We start from the raw sequence: 22546 nt of genomic DNA, 5'->3' as shown, positions 1-22546 counted from the left end.
TATACTGTCCTTAATACCATGACAAGGGGTTGGCACTTACCTATTTCTATGTGTGTTGAAATGCCACACGGTGAACTTCTAGGGCAGAGGGAGCCCAGTGCAATCAGCACTCCTGACCAGAATCTGAAAGTAGACATGCTCTCATTACTCCCTGCTCCTATGGTGACGAGAAATGCTCAGAGCTGCGGCAGCACGGAGTCTGAAATCCTGGCCCAGACCCACTGCTCTCCCGCTAAGCAGGTCACTGACACGGGAAACCCAGCCTCATTTCAAAATAATATCATTTTCTAGAGAAGTCAACTGTTTAACTACTGTTTAACTTCACCAGAACAGCAAACAAACTCCACCTAGGAAAGAAAAAAGCGATAAACTGAAATCTACATGCCTCCAGGTGGTGCATTCCCATCTTCTGACCCCGGATTCCCCTGGATTTCTTTTTAACATGAAATCTGGACGGAGACACAAGCAAAGTTGTCTCCAGATATTCTTTGCTTTCTTTAAAAAAAAAAAAAAAAAAAAAAAGACTCACCTGTCTCTATTGATAATCAGTATATTGGACCACCTCACCTTACAAGAGCTGATTTCTCTTGCATCTTTCCACACGTACATCTGGTTACCCTGTTTCCTTAGCCTCTGAAGCCACAAGTGCTGGGAAAGCTTTTATGATGGTCAGCTGGAACCAGCTTCTCTTTCAGTATCTGGTGACAAATTATGACACTTGTGTGAGATTACACAGCTGCAACCACTCCTGGTCTTTTTATCTCTGGCTATTCTTATAGGGCTTATCCAGAGCCTGCTGCCTGGTCATATTCCTGCAGCCCAAACAAAGATGCCGATACCACTGTCGGTGGGTGGGGAGTGGAGGGGCAAGTGGGGAGAGACAGATTTAGGACCAAGAAAGAAGGATTCAGAAAATGCTAGGTTCAGAATACACCTGACAAAGTATCCAATCTATAGCACTTAACCCATGGGAAACATTAGGTTTAACTCTTCATAGAAATGATGGTGATCTTAAAGCTCGAATTATGCATATTATACCTTAAAAACAAGAAAGGAGATTTTAAGAGTGGGAGGACACGGTATTCCTTCTCAGGTTAGCCAAACGGAAGAGAAGAATAGAAGATGGGATGATTTGAGACCCTTAGGTGTCTGCCAAGTTTCGTCTGTAACCTTAACTCTGCATCTGCAAAGCCCCAAGGAAAGGAATCCTAGAGCTCTCCCTCAACCCTGACGGCATGAGGCCCCGCTGCTCCTGACTGTTTGTAGGTCAGAGGCCATAAGCTGATGTGTTTTGGTTGGCAAATAGGGTGTTTTATAAATTTAGGCCAACTTTTTTTTAATGGGGAAAATCCACATAAAAACCTAGATTTCTACCTCTCTTTAAAAGAACAAAACAAAAAACTGTCTACATGAACTGACATTCCCATGTGATGTGACCATCAGCTGGAGCTGAAGAGCCAGCAGTCTCCCCTCCACAGACAGAGGGTGCCCTCCCCACGTCCTCCAGCCCTCACCACACACACAACGTGTACAGGTTGCCATGCCCCTCTGGCCATCAGAGGCCATAGAGTTTGCTCCCCTCTCACTCCGGGCTTTCCAAAGCCTGCAAGTGAGGGGGAGGCAATTATAACTTAGGGCTCTGGTAAGCCCAGAAGACCCAGGAGTATTCAATGAATGACAACAGTAAAGGGTTGCAAAGGGTCGACAGGGAAAATGTAACACTGCCTGAAGACAATATCTAATCAGATTTAATAAAACAAACCTATCCAAAAAGCACCAGAGAAAGAAATGGGTTCAGGGTTCAGTAACTAAGCCATATTAATGCCAAATTTCTCATTACATATATTTTTTGTGTTTAAAATTAATGACTTAATTTTAGGTATGTAATAGAAAGGGAGGGAATTATTTTCTTAGGCAGTACAGTGTGATGGTTATGAGATAGGGCCTTTGTAGGACAATGCTGCTTGTAACAAAGATATGACTTTTAAAGGAAAGTTAAAATAGAGCTGGCAATATTAAGAAAACTACCTGACAAAGGTGTATGGAATTGTTTTTCTTTCCACCCCACGCCCTCTTTTCCTAATACAGGTGGCTTTGTTATAAAATAGACATCATGAGTCTACCATTTAGAGCTTTTCTGGAAGTAGAGACACAAGCTGAGAAGTAAACATGCAGGTATATTAAGGAATGAGTGGGGAGATACAGGCTTGAGAGCCACAAGGCCTTGGGTTTCATTTGGGTCCCTGTTCTGCTACCTTCTATTGGGGTGACCTTGGGCAAGTTACTAAAAGTTTCTTTGCCTCAGTTTCCTTACTTATAAAATTATCCATAAAAATGGGGATAATAATAATGCCTACTATATAGGGTTGCCGTGAAGATCAGATGAGTATATAGGTAACATGCTTAAAAGAGACCGGTATACAGTAAGTGTTTAATGAATGTTAACTATTATCATTCAAAAGAAATGTTCCCTTTCTAAAAGATGCACCTTAGACTTCTATTGAGTAACTATATTCCATATTGAATTTAAAAATAAAAACTTTACACTCAGATATACAGTAATATACCTTTTATAACAATTTAGATTTGTGTATGAAGCCAACACAGGGTAAGGCTTTTGAAGTGAAGGTGGGTCTCCTTGTGCAGTTAAATGAGATACAATTTTGAGGTCCAGAAACTTTTGAGATAAAGCAGACAATTTCAGCTCACTTCTGCACAGTCTAATATGTTGCTGTCATCATAGTGCCCTTATAGTGAATGGGAGAGAGGATGGAGAAAGTGAGAATTAGATGTGGAGGTGCTCAGGACAGGGGAAAGCCAAGGGGAAAGGAAGAAAGGTCCCTGTCAGCTGGTGGTCTTATCCTTTTAAGCCCTGGTGAACACAACTGGCCAGCTCTGGGCGGGGAGGCATCAGGGCAGCCTAGAAGCAAGCCCGGAACCAGGAGGGAATTTTTCCCACTCTAAATGGGAACTTGCAAAGAGCACAGAACAGTGAGTTGGGGAGAAGGGCAGGGGACATGGTGAATTTCCTAGGCCCTGGGCACTTCTGCCTTGGTTGGCGTGGGGGGGAGGGTCCCTTCCTTCATAAAAATAAACAAATTTTTAAAAAATCACATTTTACATCTGCATTGGTATAAAGGTTAATATATTAATACGGAATGTAAAAGCTTATTTTTTATTCTGATTTTATAAGAAGGTCAACATTTTTGTGTTCCCCTAAAAGTCCTATGGGCCCTAGGCAGAGTGGGCACCGTTTGAAATAGAACCTTGAAAAAATAAGCAGAGTAATTTTGGATCGAGAGAGGAAGCCACAGCGGACTTCACTTTTCTGGGACTTAGTTTTTGCTCAGCAGAATGGATTTCCCCAACTCTTAGAAATCAACTATCCGTAGAGCTCCCTCTGCAGGCAGTAGGTGGAAGCACACCAGCTCCCCAGTCCCGAATGTGATACCCAACCAGCTGTGGTCTCCATCAGGACTGCCTCTCACCTCCCAATTCCTTCAATAGAATCCAGAACCAAAAAGTGAACCCACTCACACAAAAGATTAAACTCTATTTAATTAAGTGCTATTCCCATTTCTGCCAAATGTGACTGACTCAAGACTGAGTGACAGTGACTCAGCAAAAACCAAAGTCAAAATATAAAGTACCGCCTCAGCCTTTTGCAAATAAAAATCTAGAAAAGGTGAAGAGCCCACAGGCTCTGCAAAAGCCAGCAAGAGACTCTCCACTCAGGAGAGATACAGAAGGGGAGTTTTTTGAGACTAGTGAGCCCATCAACACATAGAGTTAGGCTTCATTTAGAATCCACAAATTCCGAGTATAGGCCTGCTAGTTTTATTTTTATCCTCATTGTAGTTGAGGTTTCCTTGCTACTTCTGGGGTTTTAGGCCAAGTCGAATTGTGATTACACCTTGGTTGATTGATTTTGACAAAATGGTCCCACTGACTTAGTAGGTGGCCTAACTTTAGTCTTACTAGTTGTTTGAACCAGGGCAGCTAGCTAGCATGGCTTTGAACACTGCTGAATTTAACGTACTGAGTAATGCTGTGCTGAGCATTATACGTTAAATCACAACAAACCTATGGGGTAGGTATTGTGCCAGTCTACAAAGGAAAGGAAGGAGGTTAAATAACTTGTAGAAGGTCACACAGCTTGCCAACAACAGATTCTGAGCTTAGATCCAAGTCTGTTCGTCTCCAAAGGCGCTTATATCACGGGCACCCCTGCTCCCAGTTAATGGAGAGAACACTTAGACACACACCCAGAAAACCATCCCAGGCAGCAGAACGTGGACCACACTGCACCCTCTCGGAGAACCCTCGCCCCAAATCCTAAGTGCACAGGAGCTACGGCAATAAAGAATCGTGATCATGTCCTTAGAAGCTGGGGCAGACACCAGCATATCCATGGGCCAAGCACCAATTACGGTGGCGGGGGAATGCCGGTTTGGGGAAGTGGTGGGGAGAGGGAGCGGTTCTCTTGCAGCGGTTGAGGGGCTAAGGAAAAGTTACAGACAAACGAGAGGGACAAAGGTGACGGTCCAAAGGTGACAAAGGCGGTCCTCAGGTGCCTCTCCCAGCGACCCTTCCCAGGTCGCGCAGGAAGCCAAGCCGCCCGGCGGCGCTCAGGGTTAAGGTTCCGAGTGCGCGGAGATGCAGAGCGAAGAGCGCGGGGAGAGGGCGCTGCTCGGCGGCTCGGCCGCCTTCAGCCCGCGTCCGCCGCCACCCGGCGCGTCCCCGCCGCCGCCGCCTGGATCCCTGCACTCGGGTGCGCACGCTCGCTTGCCTGCTTCCTGCCGCCGCCGCCTGGGCCATGGCGACTTGTTTTCGGCTGCGGAGCTGCCTGGCCCTGCACCTCCCGCGGACGCCTCCCAGCCGGGTCCTCCGCCCCCGCGCCGACTACCCGGTGGCCCGGATTCGCGGCTACGCCCGGGGCCCGGCGGGCCTTTCTTCGGCCCTGCTGCGCACCGACGGCTTCGTTGGCGGCAGCTGGCTCTCGGCCGCCGCCACCTTCCCCGTGCACGACCCGGCCAGCGGCGCCGAGCTGGGCTTGGTGGCCGACTGCGGGGTACCCGAGGCCCGCGCCGCTGTGCGTGCCGCCTACGAGGCCTTCTGCAGCTGGAGGGGCGTCTCGGCCAAGGTGAGTGCGCGCCGGGTCCAGAGGGCGATCGGGCTTTGCCCTCTAGTGAAACCAGCCGTGTCACCTCCCCCTCCCCAGTGCTCCGGGATACACCACGCGGAAAGTCATGGTAACAAGAAAAGAGATGGTCAACAAGTCGGTTTGGAGCGTCGGCTTTGTGCCAAGCCCTGTGCCGGCGTGAGGGGGCATAGCCCCGGCCTCAAGCCTCATAAAGTATCCGGTAGGTGAGGCAGAACACCAACGTGCAATTACAAGCGAGCAGGCCGAGCAGGCCGGTGCGTGCGTGTATGTGTGTTGGGGGTGGAGGGCGGGAAGGGTCAGGGAAGGTGAGAGCACGAGTGACTTCAGAGCATCTGAAGCACCTCCCCGGCTGCTTCCGTGGTCCACGAGGAGGCTGGTAGTGAGCGCCCCGGGCTCGAGTCACGAACTCGGCAGTGGAGAGACTGGGGAGAAGAATCGGGCAGGGGAAGGGACCAGTCCAGGACCAGTCTCCAGGTTTGGGGCCTGATTAGAGAGCTCCATCTATTAACTGACATAGAGAACAGTGGAGAACTGGGGGTGCGGGATGGGGGTTGTTAGAGCATTTATTCTGTGACACCTGGAGTCAGCCCAGTGAAGTGACTGTTCACCCTGTCCTTCGGCATCCTCCCTCTGAAGGAAGATACAAATCCAACAATAAGGTCCAAGTACCCGAGGGAGTCGTAGCTTTCATTCATCCATTAGAGATTGTCTGGGCAACTGCTATGCCAGGCACTGTGGGAGGTGCTTGCGATACAGAAATCAACAAAAGAAAGATTCCTGCCCTCTTGGAGTTCACTTGGGGGTGAGGGGTGGGAGGGGAGTTCTAACCTGTAAACAAAACATAGCTAAACAAATATGTTAGAAGTGATGGATGCTATGAGGGAGAAAAAGGTAGAGAAGGAAGGCTACGAGGATCAGAGGCCAGAGAAAAGGGGCAAAGATGCAAAATAAGTAGTGTGGGCAGGTGTACTGGTTTGCTAGGGCTGCCATAAGAGAGTATCACAGAGGTCTAGGTGGCTTAAACAATAGGAATTTCTGGTCTTAAAGTTCTGGAAGCCAGAAATCTGCTATCCAGGTGTGGGCAGGGTTGGTTTCCTCTGAGGCCTCTCTCTCTCTGGCTTGTAGATGGCCGTCTTCCCCCATCTCCACATGCTCCTCCCTCTGAACTTGTCAGTGTCCTAGTCTCTTCTTGTGAAGACACTAGTTATATTGGGTTAGGATCCACCCTAATGACCTCATTTAACCTTAATAATCTCTTTCAGGACCCTATCTCCAAATGCAGTCACGTTCTAGGGTACTGGGGGGTTATATGAATTGGGGGGGACCCTATAACATAAGGGTAGGCCTCATTGAGGACATGAGATGCAAAGACCAAAGGAGGCGAGGGAATTCAGCTGGAGCAAAAATCCTGAGTCAGGGGCATGCCTGACACAGGTGTAGATCAGCAAGGAGGCCCGTGTGCTGAGTCTTAGGAGGAGGGTGCTGGATCCAGTGGGCTACGGAGCTATTTTAAGGACTAAGTGGGGTTTTACTGTGTGTGAGGCGGGGCTCCATTTCAAAGGGTTTCAGTCTATTCACAGTGCCGAGAATAGACTGAAGGTGGGGGGGGCAATGGTGGAAGCCCAGAGGGCTAGGAGGCTGTGGCAGTGATTCATGTGGGAGATGCTGATGGGCCTGCACTAGGGTGGGAGCCGTTCAGGCAGTGAGGAGTGTTCTGATAAAGGATATATTTTGAAGGTAGAGGCAACTGGATTCCCTGACAGATTATTACAGACGAGGTGTGAGAGAAAGACAGGATGGAATGATGACCCCAGGGCTTTTGGCCAGAGCCACTGGAAGGAAGGAGTTAACTATCCACTGAGACAGGAAGGGGGTGAGAGGAGCAGCATTGGGGCGAGACATCGGAGCTCAGCTTTGGACACATTGAGTCTGAGATGTCCGTTAGTCACCAAGTGAGGGTGTTAAGTAGGATTGGCTACGTGAGTCAGGAGAGGGAGGCCTGAACTAGATACAACACACATGTGCGCTTACAGCTGTGGGAATGGCGAGCTTACAGGAAGGGTGGGCATCGAGGCTGAGCCCTGGGCCCTCTGCTGTTGTTTTGGAGCCCCACCAGGTCCCGCAGCCTCAAGCCTGCCGTGCAGGGGTGTTACATGTGCCCTGGAGCTCTTCCAGGTGCAGTCAGGTGGTCTTCCCTGGGGCTTCTTGAAAGGACCTTGGAGCATCTTACTAAGGAAGTGGTGGGACCAGCTTTCTAAGGAAGCTGGGTCCACCTCTGCAGCTTGGACGGTGGGGCGCAAACGCAGCTTGTAAAGCAGCTTTCTTGCCCCGAGGCCTCTGCTGCTCGCCCCGCTGCCCCCAGCTAGTTTCCGCTTCCCTCTCTAGGCCCACTCACGTCCCGCCATTCCTGGGGTCTGGCTCGTGTATTATTTCTGCCACGGCACCCGTTGGACCACACAGCCTTCCATCACTCTCCCCTGAACCTGTAGCGTGGCCCGTACCCTTGTCTCACCCTTCCCCTTGACATCTTTTGCATTACTTCACGTCTTTCTTTTCACGCGTTTCATGACCTCCTTTCTCAACCTTGTGAACTCCTGGAGGAGTTCAGGGAAAGATGGTTACTGACGCGTTTACTGACCGCTTTATAAGCTGATGCATTACTTTCTTGTGGCCTGCTGTAACGAATCACCCCACACTCAGGGACTTAACAAAACACAACAACACAAACTTATTCTTACAGTTCTGGAGGTCAGAAGTCCAAAACGGGTTTGCAGGCCTGCATTCCTTCAGGAACTCTAGGGCTTTCCTTGCCTTTGTCAAGCTTCTAGAAGCCGCCCGCAGTCTGTGGTCTGTGACCCCAGAGCACTCCAACCTCCACCTCTGTATCACACCTCCTACTCTGCCTCTGACCCGCCTCTCTCCCTCTTATAGTCATCCTTGTGGTTACATTGGGCCCACCTGGGTAATTCAGGATCATCTCCTTACCGCAGGGTCCTTAATCACGTCGGCAGAATCTTTTGCCTTGTAAAGTAATATGTTCACAGGTTCCAGGGATTAGGATGAGGACCTCTTTGAGGGCCGTTATTGTGCCTTACACAGCTGAGTACTGTTCTTGGTGCTTCACGTGTGTTTTGTTTAGTCCTTTCAATGGCCCTGTGAGGTAGATAGTTGAGCCATGCTGTTCATGAGGAAACTGGCTTACAGAGGCTCCTAGTTCTGTAACTTCACTCTTGCTCAAGTGGAGGGTCTGGGATTTGAGCCCCACGTTACTCCATCCACCACCAGCCTCCCCAGGCCCCTGTCTGAGTCTTGCACACTTACTCAGCTCCTTACAAAGGCTGGAGTAGTTTCCTGGGGCTGGCGTCACGGAGTACCACAAACTTAGTGGTTTAAACCACAGAAATGTGTCATCTCAGTTCTGGAGGCAAGAAGCCTGAAATCAAGGTGTCGGCAGGGTTGGTTTCTTCTGAGAGCTCTGAGGGAAGGAACGGTTCCAGGCCTCTCTCCTTGGCTTATAGATGGCCGTCTTCTCCCTGTGTCTCTCTGTGTCATCTTCCCTCTGTGCGTGCTTCTCTCTTGTCCAAATTTCCCCTTTTTATAAGGACATCAGTCATAGTGCGTTAGGGCCCATCCTGATGACCTTGTCTTAACTTGATGACCTCTGTCAAGACCCCATCTCCCCATCTCTGAGGTGCTGGGAATTGGGACTCCAACACACCTTTTTTGGGCAGGCGCAACTAACCCATAACACGGGCCGCGCACGCTGAGGGCAATTTGTGGCCTCTGCTGGTTTCTGTGTTCAGACTGGACCTTGGGTTTTCTGCCAGCAAGCAGAATCTGCTTTTTATTCTTACCATTCTCATGCTGTTCCATGTTCTTCTCCCATTCTCTCTCAGACTATGTGTGGTGCTCTATTCCTTGCGGGCCATTTACTCATATTTCATTTTTTTCTCTAAGCCGGGCCTCCTAGATTTTAGTCTTTCCTTTCTTACCCAGAATAAGTCACAGCACACAGGCCCACAGTCATCAGATTCTTAACCAGTATTGCACAGAGTGAGGGTGAAATTACTGTAGTAATACTGTTTTAAGAGCTGTCAATGCCTGTTCTCTGGGGGTTTGAGATTCAGAAGACTTCATCTCAACAACACCCTTGAGAGCTAAGATAATGAAGCTTATTAGCTTATCCAAAATAGGGAAGGGAAAGAACCCAGAGAAAGATGGTTAGTGTTTACAGTCTCAGGCTCCCTGCTCATGAGTGGAATGAGAAAATAATTTAAATCTTAACACCTGCTGGATGGATTAGGATGACAGAATGACAAACCAGGTTTGCTCGTTGCTGTGGGCAACCTTTCAGGCAGGTAGGAATAAACCAAAGATTCTCCTTTGCTTCGGATACACCTGTTCGGATGCAGGAAGCCATAGCTCGGGGACACAGCTTCGTTTGGGGCACCTCTGTGTGGCTTGGTTGACCTGGATTCTCTGGGCCCCCCCTTTTTTTATGGTTTTATATGAGTTCCTTTAAAAAAATTTTTTAAGAAACCATTTCTTCCATAATATACTAATAATCCAATTTATTCGTTCATCCTTTTATCTTTGGAAATTTTTAAAAATTGTGATAAAATGTACATAACATAAAATTTACCATTTTAGCCATTTGCAAGTGTACCGTTCGGTGGCATCAAGTACATCCATGGTGTTGTGCCTGGGCCCTCTTCCTAAGTGTGCAAAACCCCTTCAGATGCCTTACACACCCTGCAACCTCCACCCCAGTCTGTGGGACAAATTTAACTAGCCAGTGAGTCGTTAAAATAAAGAACTATACTCGAGGACATTGTGTTGAGTGAAATAAGCCAGTCACGGGACAAAGGCTGTATGATTCTACCTATATAAGATACCTAGAGTAGTCAAATTCATAGAGACAGAAAGTAGAATGGTGGTTGTCAGAGGCTGTGGGGAGTGGAGAGTTATTGTTTAACAGGTACAGAGTCTCCGTTCTGCAAAATGAAAAGCATTCTGGAGACGGATGGTGGTGATTGTTGCACAGCACTGTGAATGTGCTTAATGCCACTGAACTGCATACTTAAAAATGATTAAGATGGCAAATTTTATGTTATGTGTATTTCACTGCAATTAAACATAACTTTTTTTTAAAGTAAGGAACTGTACCTTAGTGTGGTGAAATTCAAGTTATTCATATTTACCATAAATAATAACAGCTGTTCCACAGAACTTTTTTCTCTCTTACAATTTATGACTCCGCACACCTTGTTAGATGCAACTTGAAATTGGATCTTTGTTATCACTTATCAAAGAAAGATCTGTACACCTGAAACGAATATAATGTATGTCAATTATACCTCAATTTAAAAAAAAGGAAAGGTTAATGTATGTCTCCCCAAGAATGAGACCACACAGCAAATATTTTAGGAAACTGAAGATTATTTAATAGTCTCTCTTACACTTGGCATTTTACTATTTATTTTTTAATTCTTTTTCAGGAGAGGAGTTCTTTACTTCGGAAATGGTATGACCTAATGATACAAAATAAGGATGACCTTGCCAAGATAATCACAGCTGAAAGTGTAAGTTCAGGACCCTAACTTACTACCTGAAGAAATTGTCCAGGAGTTCTTAGACTGAAGCATGGGGAAGCCTCTAACTTCAGCGCTGTAGCTAAAGAAAACGTGAATTCCTTGCCTGATGATCAGATATCAGCTAATTCTTATTTTGGGCACAAAATTAAGTCAGGCACGCCTATTTAATAATATGCAAGAAATAGATTTTGAGTGGAACTATGTGAATACTGCTTTTCCACCATTCCAGGTTTTTAGCGTGTGACTGCTTTGATTGATTTTTTCATGTTGTTTTTGTACATTTTCAAAGGTACCAGTTTTTTGGTTGCTCTAATAAATTACTTTCCACCGTTCACAACATTTAGAAGATATTAGAAGGAAAAAAAATTGAAGAGGCAGTTCTAGGTGCCCCCTCCTAATTGTAAACATACTGAGAATGCAAATGAGGATTGTGGCTCAGGGTGGTCTTGAAATCGTTAGGTGTCATTTCGGGGGGCTCCAAGGAGCCTGGTCCTTTATGTCTCAGCACAGAAACAATTCAACGAGAGGCAAAGTGATAGATGAGAAGTGATTTAGGACTTCCCTGGTGGCGCAGTGGTTAAGAATCCGCCTGCCAATTCAGGGGACACGGGTTCAAGCCCTGGTCCGGGAAGATCCCACATGCTGCGGAGCAACTAACCCCATGTGCCACAACTACTGAGCCTGCGCTCTAGAGCCCACGAACCACAACTACTGAGCCCACGTGCCACAACTGCTGAAGCCCGTGTGCCTAGAGCCCGTGCTCTGCAGCAAGAGAAGCCACCACAATGAGAAGCCCATGCACTGCAACGAAGAGTAGCCCCCACTCACCTCAACTAGAGAAAGCCCATGTGCAGCAGCGAAGACCCAACACAACCATAAATAAATAAATATATAAATTTATTTCTTTTTTTAAGTGATTTATTAGAATAGGTTGCTTGTGAGGCTTACAAGCGGGCAGGCAAGCATTGCGCTGCCCCAAGTACTTAGTGGGTTACATTTTTATAATCAAAGGAAGAGAGGGGAGGGGGAGAAGACCTTCTTTGTCTTTCTTGAGTAGGTATCACGTTTCCGTCATCGGCTCCGCCTCCACTTTGGGTTTTTTGTCCCTACATGGTCAGGCCAGGACTGTCATGGCACTTTGGAAAAATTATTTCAGGTCTCACTACAATGAGGGTCTTTCACTTTGAAATGTCCTTTCCATAAATGATTTTTGTGTGTGCACAGAGCATGTGCTGGGGGTCATTAACTTGATGATACCACCGGGCAGCTTGTAGGTCTCATGCCACCACTGTTTTATTGTATTGGGGCATGTCTCATGCTTCTGTTGTATAATTTTGTTGCTAATCAAGTTAGCTTGATTTTGTTGTTAAGCAAGCCAATCTGGCTTTAATGCTAAGCGGCTTGTTCGGCTTTATGAGTCAAGCAAGCCCACATTGTTTCAGGATTTTCCCATTACTTTCTTGAGTGATCATTAACCTTACTGTGGTCTCCCAAAGCCCCCTAAAAATCCCTCTCTATCTACAGTCCCCTAATGGGGTTTCTAAGCTGACTATTGATTATCCTACTCAATGCCTATCAGCCTGGCAGGCTTCCTTCCATCACCATTTGTGATTCTGCTTTCTAAGACACACTGAGGTTAGTGTTGACTTAAAATATATTCACAACCTAAAAGTTGAGAGTTTTGTTTTATTCGGCGGGAATTTTTAGGACTTCAAGCCCGGGAGGCAGCATCTCAAGTAACCCTGAGAGAACTGCTCTGAGGAGGTGAAGTGCAGAGCCAGGTTATACAGAAGTTTTGCAACAAAGAGCAGGTAGTCTGAATGTCAAAAGATTATTGTAAAGAAAACCAGATCTCAAGTTAGGAATTTAGGGCTTTTCTTTGTATGGGAAGATGCAAGAGTCTGGGCTCACTGAAGTCATTTCTTTGATATGCACCTCAGCTCTCTGGGGCCAGTATCCTGTGTTTTCACATCCTGAGTTCACTCAGGGCTCACCAGCTCACATTGGAGGGCTGCAAATCGCTGATGACTGTGACATCCTTTGTTTACTGATGTGGCAGGAAATATTCCATTCCTCATTAGAAATTTCTCAACTACCCTGTGGGTTTTGTAATGGGAGACTTTTCTGCTCTGCTTGCATCCTTGAAGAATTTAGAAACTCAGAATCTTGCTTTCATTATTAGAAGGTAATTAGTGTGTCCTCTTCTGATTTAATTTAGGGAAAGCCACTAAAGGAGGCACAGGGAGAAATTCTCTATTCTGCAAATTTCCTGGAGTGGTTTTCAGAGGAAGCCCGCCGCGTTTATGGAGACATTATCTACACCCCAGCAAAAGAAAAACGGGGCCTGGTCCTCAAGCAGCCCCTCGGTGTGGCCGCAGTCATCACCCCAGTATGTGGCAGGATCTGCAAGATCCTAGGGGAGGAGGTTGAGTGGGGTTTGAGCAGGTGTGCTCATCCTGTTAGCTCTGTCACCTGTTCTTGGCTTCCTGATGCCATTGCTGCATGTGGAGGTGTGTTTCTGGTCCTCTGTGATAGGTGTGAGAGGTGTGGTGGTGGCCAGGGGGCATTTCTAATGCCTGCAGAAGGGGGATGACCCACTGGAGGACCCAGGGGCTCCTCTGACTTAGCATAAAGGCTTCTTCTTGGCATTGCCTAGTACATCTGAAAAGATCTTCTGGTATTTATCATTTTTTAAAAAGACTTAAGATTGGACAATTTTTAAATGTGCTACAGTTTTGAGAAAATTTTATGCTTAATTTATGGTTATCATCAACAGCAAAGTATTTATGTATCTACCAGCAGGCACTGGGCCAGGTTCTGAAAGTAAAAAGGCTAAAAAATAAGATATTGTGTCTGCCTGGATAGGGCTGCAGTATACTTGCGGGGCACCCAGCTTTCTCTACATGAACTGCCTTTCTTGGGTCCACCTTCTAGATCCCCTATTAACTTCTCTACAATGTCTGCCAGCTGGTCTCAAGACTGCTTATCTTTCCCTGCTCACCATAGTTACAGAGAACTGCCCCCCTCAAGGCCTAGACTGACCAGGTTTGACTCAGAGCCGACTCTCCACTAGCTGTGTGACCTTGAGCAAATTACTTAACTGCTCTGTCTCACTTTGTCCAAACCTGCAAATGAGGAGAAAAATACCAACCTCATTGGGTTGTGATGAGGATTTAATTAATTATAGTTTAAAAGTGCTTAGAACAGTGCCTGGGACAGAATAAGCACTATATGAGTTTTTGCTGAAATAAAACATTGTTACTATAGATACACAGTTGTGTACAGAGAGCTATCTATAAATATATAGAGAGAGGAAAGTAATATATCATCTACCATTTTCAGAATCACCTTTGCTAATATTTTCCCCCACAGGGTCAGCAAACTACGGCCCTCAGGCCAAATCCAGCCTGCTGCCTGTGTTTGTAAATAAAGTTTTATTGAGACAGAGCCACGCCCATTCATATACATACTGTATTGTCTGTGATCTTGAGTCCTCGTGACAGAAACTGGACATCGCACAATGCCTAAAATTTTTACTACTCGGCCCCTTACAGAGAAAGTTGGCTGTCACCAGCGTAGATGATTTTGTACTGTTTTAAACTCTGAAGATGTTTCCTGTCTCTATGAGCCTTTGTCTCCCCAGTCCCTGCAGTCAGCAGGTACCAGGTGTTCTAAGAGCTCACCTGTGCAAGAAGAGCTCTGCCAGGCAGTTGTGCACTGGGATTTGCTTGCTGACTTCCCAACATGCCTGCCTTTGGACCAGGGGGCAGTCCTTCCTCTCACTTACCTCCTCTCTCTTCTGATCCAGTGGAATTTCCCCAGCGCCATGATCACGAGGAAGGTGGGGGCCGCCCTGGCAGCAGGCTGCACGGTGGTGGTGAAACCTGCCGAGGACACGCCCTTCTCTGCCCTGGCCTTGGCCGCGGTGAGCCTCTCTGCACAGAGTCCAAAAAAAGGATGTTATCTGGGACAGAAGGAAAGACTTTCGAAACCTCCTTCTTTGCCTGCGTCTCCTGTTTGATGGTGTTGTGTTTTAATTCACTAGCCATTATTTTAACCCAGATGATGTTCTTTTTATAAAAAAATAACAGATGGGGGAGTTTTCTGTCATCTGTAGGCAATGTATTGTTTAGGCTACCCTAAAAATGATATCTAGCCATCATTTTTATTAAGTCATAGTAATGTGACTAAAATGTGGGCATCTCTCAGATTCAGGGCACCTCTTATCTACTGTTCCCTTCTCCAGCTCAATCTGTATCAGTCAGATCTTGTTCTTCTGTTTAAAACCCTCTAATAGCTTCTCATGTCTCTCAGAGTAAGATTCAGGCTTCCTGCAGTGGCCTTCCCTTTTTTAAAATTGGGAATGTTTGATGAGTTTCTTCTGTTCTACACATTCCCCCTCATCCTTTTCTGTCCCTTACAATTTATCTTTTGAAGAAGCGAGACATTTGACCGGTAGAGCTCCCCATAGTCTGGGCTTTGCAGACGGCACACCATGCACCATTTTCCTCTGTCTGCTGCACTTTCCACAGATTGCAGCTGCATCCAGACACTTCCTCAGACTTGGGTTCAATCCCATTTTGTGTCCTTTTGTCAGGAGGCGAGTAATGTCTGGGTGTCTCTGTTTTCATATTTGCAGCCATTGCTGTGCAATGCTGCTCAGTCTGTTAATTCATTAGGAGTGCAAAAATGGTGATATTTGAATTCTTTCCTTTTTCTTTCATTTATTCACCAGACCACGTCTATAAATCAAAGCTACCCATCATCTCCTGTGTGATTACCCAGTGGTAAATTCCCATAGGAAAGACAGTATGTTTGATTCTTTCTTTTTATTTACAGTTTTTCAAATTAATGCATCTATTCCTGTCATCTGCCTAAGGTTCCCAATTAGTTTGTTAGTAGCATTATGTGCTAGTAGATTTTAACGTATTTGATGAGTTTTAGTTTGCTGCGGTTATTATCCTTGATGAAGCTCAGATTGCCCCCATTTTTGGCCAATGGCAGCCTCTTCGAGTTGGCTCTTTTATCTTTTAACATAACTCTAACAGTTTTTGAGACCTTCCTTGCTAGTATGACAAGATATTTTAGACTTATTATATATATTTTTTGCCCCAGACCTGGGATTAACCATTCTTGCAGAAAGCCCTTATTTCTTCTGGTAGGAAATTATATTTTAAGACTACATTTGGGGCACTAGGGATGGTCATTGCTACTAGTTGGTCATTGTTTCTAGGCCTTTCAGTGTCAGGGCTAGGAAATATACATATATGTATTCTCTCACACAATAAAATAGTGCTTAAATTCATACAGAAACTTCCAACAACACATTCATATTAATATCACATTAGCACTATTAAGAATCTTATTTCAGTTCCAAATATATTCTGTCCCTAAAGTCAGCCTAGTTTTGTTTTTTTTTTTGCCATTACTTTTTAGATTAAAACATCTATTTATTTCTCTTTTCTGTTTTTCCAGTTTGATCATTTGCTGGCACATGTTTGTTGTTTCTCTTTACAGCTTGCAGACCAGGCTGGAATTCCTCCGGGTGTATACAACGTTATTCCCTGCTCTCAAAAGAAGGCCAAGGAAGTAGGGGAAGCACTTTGCACGGATCCCCTAGTGTCTAAAATTTCCTTTACTGGTTCAACAGCCACCGGAAAGGTATGTGACTCAAGTCTCAAAAAAACAAATGGTTAAGAGGGAAGAGAAATGGGAACATATTGTATATGTATAACTCATTCACTTTGTTATAAAGCAGAAGCTAACACACTATTGTAAGGCAATTATACTTCAATAAAGATGTTTAAAAAAAAAAAACAAATGGCATTCTAATATCTTGTCTTTATAGAGTATCAAAATACTATTTCATCTCGATCACCATTTGTAGGAAGATTTCTGGCAGAGTGTTAAAAGCTCTGTCCCATAATGTAACAACCAATCATTTTCTGGAGATATTTGGATGCTGTTCCTTATTGTGACATGACCTAGGTTTCTATCTGACAAAACTGAAAGTTTAGGGGTAGACAAGTTTCCCATTATTTGTTGCATGTGAAGTAGCTGAAAGTGGTCCATAACTTTGGAATTCCCATAACTCTGGAATGCATGTTTCTTTCATAATCTAGAATTAAAGAAATGGATGTCTTAGAATTGAACAAAAATTGTGTTTAGTATAAAGGTGCTAACAGAAACAGAAAGGTCTTTTTTTTTTTTTCGTTTTTCTCCCCCCCTCATATGTTGAAAAGTTCTTTCCCGAAAACTTCATTTGTGTGCCTGTGAGTGCATTTTTACTTATCCTTTTAAATGTTCAAAAGAGAAAAAAAGCAGAGAACAGAAGTTCTTATTTATGGTGTTTCTCTCCAGATAGTATACGTTTTTCTGCTGGTATTTATATACACACACCCACACTCATGCTAGAGACATACATAAACATATATCAGATAAAAATAATATAAATCTAATCTGAAAGTTTTGGTGAAACTGGTCATTTTTTGACACATGAGAAGCAGGAGAGAATAAAGCACTTTTAGTAGCTCCCAACCATAACCACATTTGTCACGCCATAAACTCACACTTGGGAAGCCTGCCGTTCATTCCAGAAGCAGGAATTTTTAGATCCATAAACTGCTACCACCCTGATCAATGGATCTTGCAGAGCAAACTTACTCTCAGAGGGTTTCAAGATATCAATAGTTAGAGAAAAAGAGAGAGGCCTGGGAAAAAGGGTTGTAAACCTTTGCCGTTGAAGCCAGAGAAATTCTCAGATGCTGGGCAGAGGCCAGCCACTCATTGCTCAACCTCGCTTTGCTCAGCGAACTATCCCCATTGGATAGACCCCGAAGGAAAATGTCGACCATGTTCCTGCCAAGTCCAACTGTGCCTCTTAAATTATTTACACAGGACAGTGATTCACTTCAAGTGGTTTAAAGGGAAGAGTGATAGGAATCACTGATAAAGGAACAGCCAAGGGCCTCTTCTGAGCTGATCTTTGCAGAGGATCAGTGGCTGAGCTCCTGATCTTGGACCGCAGAATCTTGCCTCTACTGAACCCCATTCGGTCAGCCTGTTCTGGAGATGCTGCCCTGCCCTCACTCCTTCCAGGGGGACCACCCCTCCCGGGGTCTGCTGCCTGGACAGCAGCCATGCTTTATAGCACATAATACCTCATCTGTTCCCCCACAGAGAGTTCAACCATGAGTGGTCATTTGACACGAGGAAAACAGATTCATAGGCTGGCCAGTGACCTAGGACGAGTGACCTGGCCATAGAGAGATGAGCTGGGCACTCACGGTCCCTTTCTAGGGCTTTGGAAGCTGAGATCCTGAGAAGGTCAGCAGGGGGAACTGGAGCAGAAAGGATTCCTTAAGACGTAGCAGGACTGCAGGCAGTGCCACAGGGGTCATGAAGGCCAGAGCCAGGTTCAAGCCCTCATCATGGGCACTGAGTAGCAAGAAGGCGCAGTCAGAGGACACAGGTGGAGGCAAGCAACCCAAGAGCGAGCAGAGTCAGAAAAATCAATGGCCTGGCAGAGAGCATTTCTTAAAAATTCAAAAGAAAATAAAGAAATAGGTTTATTCACACCGGTCAGAATGGCCATCATTAAAAAGTCTACAAATAAATGCTGGAGAGGGTATGGAGAAAAGGGAACCCTCCTTCACTGTTGGCAGGAGTGTAAATTGGTGCAGCCACTATGGAAAACAGTATGAAGGTTCCTCAAAAAACTATGATCCAATAGAGCTGCCATATGATAGAGTTGCCATATGATCCAACAATCTCACTCCTGGGCATATATCCAGACAAAACTGTAATTCGAAAAGATAACATGCACCCCTATGTTCATAGCAGCACTATTTACAATAGCCAAGACATGGAAGTAACCTAAACGTCCATCAACAGATAAATGGATAAAGAAGGTGTGGCATGTATATACAGTGGAATAGTACTCAGCCATAAAAAAGAGTGAAATAATGCCATTTGCAGCAATATGGTTGGACCTAGAGATCATCATACTAAGTGAAGTAAGTCAGAAAGAGAAAGACAAGTACCATATGATATTGCTTACATGTGGAATCTAAAATATGAACTTATCTATGAAACAGAAACAGACCCACAGACATAGAGAACAGACTTGTTGCCAAGGGGGAGGGGGGGTGAGGGAGGGATGGAGTGGGAGTTTGGGATTAGCAGATGCAAACTATTATATATAGACTGGATAAACAATAAGGTCCTACTGCATAGCACAGGGAACTATATTCAGTATCCTGTGATAAACCATGATGGAAAAGCATATGAAAAAGTATATATACACACATATACATATATATGTATATATAACTGGCTCACTTTGCAGTACAGCAGAAACTAACAACATTGTAAATCAACTATATATCAATAAAATAAATTTTAAAAAAAGAAATAGGTTTAATCTTAAAACTTGCACTACTTTGTTGAATAGTAACATTTCATTGAGAAGACCGTTTTTGCTAGTTCATTGCTGGAATATTAACATCTGGGCATATAGAGAAGTACCAGCACTGAAGCAATTTTCCAGCTTTTCTGAATTTTGACTAAGAGACCTATCATAAAACCCACAGCTGTGTATCACAGGGACCAGTCATGGAGTGACCTTGGGCTTGTGACCACTGTTCTTTTCACTTGAACCATCCAAGCGGGTCCATCGTTCTCGTAGCTGTGACTGGACAAAGACCTACTATCGTGTAATAAAGCAAACATCCCTGGGCAGCTTTCCTAGGCCATGAGAATCTCTTCCTGGATAGTTATATGTATCAAAAAGCCTTACAGTTGTGCATTGAGCTAGTGATTATACTTTTTATTGTTGTTGTTATAGTGATTCTACTTCTACATATTTATACTGAGGGAATAATTGCAGTGTTGTTTTAATAGCAAGGAATTGGAAGCAACTTAAATTTACAACAGATGGGGGCTGAATAAATAAATGAATGAATAGCTCTGCAGTGGAATACTAGGCAAGCAGCTAAAGGATGTTCTAGAAACACACGCTGATATGGGTGTGTTTAAAGTGTTGTGAGCATGTTACAATGTTCCAGATATATGACTAATTGCTAAGATAAAGCAGGTTATAAAGCTGTGTAACTTGGGGCTTCGCTGGTGGCGCAGTGGTTGAGAATCCACCTGCCAGTGCAGGGGACATGGGTTCGAGCCCTGCACCTGGAAGATCCCACATGCCATGGAGCAGCTTGAGCCCGCGAGCCACAACTAATGAGGCCCACGCGCCTAGAGCCCATGGTCTGCAACAAGAGAAGCCACCGCCAAGAGAAGCCGAGCACCACAATGAGGAGTGGCCCCCACTGCCACAACTAAAGAAAGCCCACGCGCAGCAACGAAGACCCAACGCAGCCAAAAATAATTAAAAAAAAAAAAAAAAAAAAAGCTGCGTAACTCTACCATCCTGTTTTCTTTAAAAAAAAAAAAAAAAAGGCACATGTCCCTGGTGTGTGTGGCCAAGTTCTGGATGGATATACCTTAAGGTTTTATCAGTGGTAAACTATGGGTTATGGGGTTATGGGTGATTTTATTAGCGTATCTCTATAATATGATAATTTTATCATAATTTTTATCATAATTTTTTATGCTTATCATAACAAATTTATCATAATTTTTTAATAGGTCATACATTGACATGGTTCAAAAATCGGGACAATATAAACATGTTTATATTCAGAAGGTTCACCCTCACCCCCATCCCCGATTTCCTCCCTTTTATAAGTAATTTTTAGTTTCTTTATCTTCCTGTTTCTTTACCAAATACAAGCAAATATGAATACATATAGATTCTTATTTTCCCCTTTTCTTATGCAAACTGTCATCTCGTATACACTACTGTGCACCTGGCTTTTTCCACTACTGGGTAATTTTTTGAAACAAAGGCTTACCGGTCCATATAGTTGATTCGGTGCTCACGGCATCCTCTCATCTGCTCCCAGGTCCTGTTGCACCATGCGGCAAACTCTGTGAAAAGGGTGTCCATGGAGCTGGGCGGCCATGCCCCATTCATCGTGTTCGACAGTGCCAATGTTGACCAGGCTGTCGCTGGGGCCATGGCATCCAAATTTAGGAACTCTGGACAGGTGAGTCCCAGGGCATTTTTCTGGGTTGTGTGTTTTACAGATCCTACCCCCTTCCTCACCTCCTGGGAGGACACTTCCCTCATTCTTTGTCCACGTCCTCTTTCATCAGGTGTTTAGTAAGTGCCCTCTCTTTGCCTGGGACTCTGCTAGGCTCAGAGGGTCCAAAGAGACATAAGTCATCATCCCTGGCTTCAAGGCATTTCCTGAACAGCAGATGCCTTTTAATCAAATTGTTCTCTCTTCTCATCTTTCATCTCCTCTTTGAATCTGGTTATTTTCATAGTTTTACCTCGCTGGGCTTTTCTCTGCTGAACAGGTTTAAACATCTCCTCAGACACAAAATAGCCTGAACACCTAGGGTCTGAGGCCCACAGTCTTAAGGAAAAGAAGGGAGGAAAATGTTGAGATGGTGCCTTGAAAAACTCAAAGCCCTGCTGCCTGGATCTCATTCTTCCCGAGATGGAGGGGGCATGACAGGCACCCACTACAGGGCTGCACACACTACAGTGGCCCAAGAAGGGTCCAGGTTGTCCTTGGGAGAGTGGTGGCCTGAGCTCACACCTTGTAGGGAATCCTGGAGCATTAGATCTAGCAGGGACCTTCCCAGTTATCTGACACAAAACTTGCATTTTACAGCTGAAGACATGAAACTCTAGAAAGACTAACTGACTTGAAGTCATACATCCTTGGGTTCAGGATCTGGGACTGTGAACCTAGGGCCCGGTCTCCCAACTTCTATGCAAGCTGTTGCCAGGATCCTGGCTTCTTATACGATATTCTTAAGCACTTTGTCTTGGAGTACCATCACTAAGCAGTTTCAAATGCATTCCAGAAATGGAATGATAACTCCTGAAAGGTTATGTGGGGGAAAAAAAGGTGAAATGTTGTATAATATTCCATATTAAATAGTTTTCATCTTTGTTTTGGCCTTTGGTAATTAATTTTTCTCCTTTCATATAACCTAATAAGCTTGGTTGTTTCAGAAACTGGTATGTTTCCTTTTAGAAACACAAAATGCCAAGGTGAGTAACCTTCAGAGTTACACTTATAAAGCTACAACTTTGGGGTGTATTGCTTTAAGCCGATAAAGATGCATAGGGTACAAAATTATCTATAGGCTTGTTTCTATTAGAAAAATACATGATTAAGAAAAAAGCCAAGAAGAAAATGTATCAAGGGTAACTACATTTCCTGTAATGTGTTTGTATTACATAATTTTTAAATATTAGGTCTAATTAGAAAAAATAATAAGCAAAGGGCTTTTCAATAATTTAGGCTGACATGGAAGAATGGTCTTGCGTCCATTTTCAAAAATCTCAGATTCCGCCAAGCACCTGAAAGGTTTAATAAGCTAGTGGATGTAAGTTAGCCTCTGAATCCCTTTCCTTCTAGCTCTGCTGTCACTGCAGCATCACTGTCTCAGGGAGTTACAGTTTCTTGTGTTGGTTTTATTCTTTCCAATAGGAGCCATTCGAAAAAACTTGGGTTAGGTGGCTTTTTGGTTTTTTGTGCACAGATATTTATCCTCGCTTACCTGTTTAACCACAGAGATGTGGCGGCTGTAGAGGGGCTTGGAGAAGTACATGCACTCAGCACGTTTGTCTTTAGGGCCAAGCCCACATGGGGAGGACCATAGCAGGTAGAACACAGGACGGGAATCACCTGGGAAAGTGCATTCACAT

At 44.8% G+C, this 22546-nt stretch overlaps 2 protein-coding genes across 8 annotated transcripts in view; one reads left to right on the top strand and one right to left on the bottom strand.

The window, feature by feature from the left end:
• Positions 1–695, bottom strand: part of GPLD1 (glycosylphosphatidylinositol specific phospholipase D1) — a 53583-nt gene extending 52888 nt beyond the window's left edge. For 4 of the 6 annotated variants that reach the window (XM_057555598.1, XM_057555600.1, XM_057555602.1 and 1 more), the window contains exons 1-2: positions 568–695; positions 41–123 (exon numbers count right to left, since the gene is read on the bottom strand). In XM_057555598.1, coding sequence (XP_057411581.1) covers positions 41–123; positions 568–593 — 109 coding nt within the window. In that variant the 5' untranslated portion in view covers positions 594–695. Of the gene's footprint in view, positions 1–40; positions 138–567 lie in introns of those variants that run through there. The other 2 variants (XM_057555601.1, XM_007197139.2) reach the window with 1 other exon arrangement.
• Positions 696–4659: 3964 nt separating this feature from the next.
• ALDH5A1 (aldehyde dehydrogenase 5 family member A1) overlaps positions 4660–22546 on the top strand; it is a 30335-nt gene continuing 12448 nt past the window's right edge. Inside the window, exons 1-6 of one of the 2 annotated variants that reach the window (XM_057555603.1) lie at positions 4660–5143; positions 10663–10746; positions 12977–13147; positions 14567–14683; positions 16276–16419; positions 20721–20864. In XM_057555603.1, the coding sequence (XP_057411586.1) occupies positions 4817–5143; positions 10663–10746; positions 12977–13147; positions 14567–14683; positions 16276–16419; positions 20721–20864 (987 nt within the window). In that variant the 5' untranslated portion in view covers positions 4660–4816. The remainder of the gene's footprint in view (positions 5144–10662; positions 10747–12976; positions 13148–14566; positions 14684–16275; positions 16420–20720; positions 20865–22546) is intronic. The other variant, XM_028162573.2, reaches the window with a different exon arrangement.

The sequence above is a fragment of the Balaenoptera acutorostrata genome, chromosome 10, assembly GCF_949987535.1.
Source record: "Balaenoptera acutorostrata chromosome 10, mBalAcu1.1, whole genome shotgun sequence".
Classification (NCBI taxonomy): domain Eukaryota; kingdom Metazoa; phylum Chordata; class Mammalia; order Artiodactyla; family Balaenopteridae; genus Balaenoptera; species Balaenoptera acutorostrata.
This window is presented reverse-complemented; position numbering and strand designations above follow the sequence as displayed.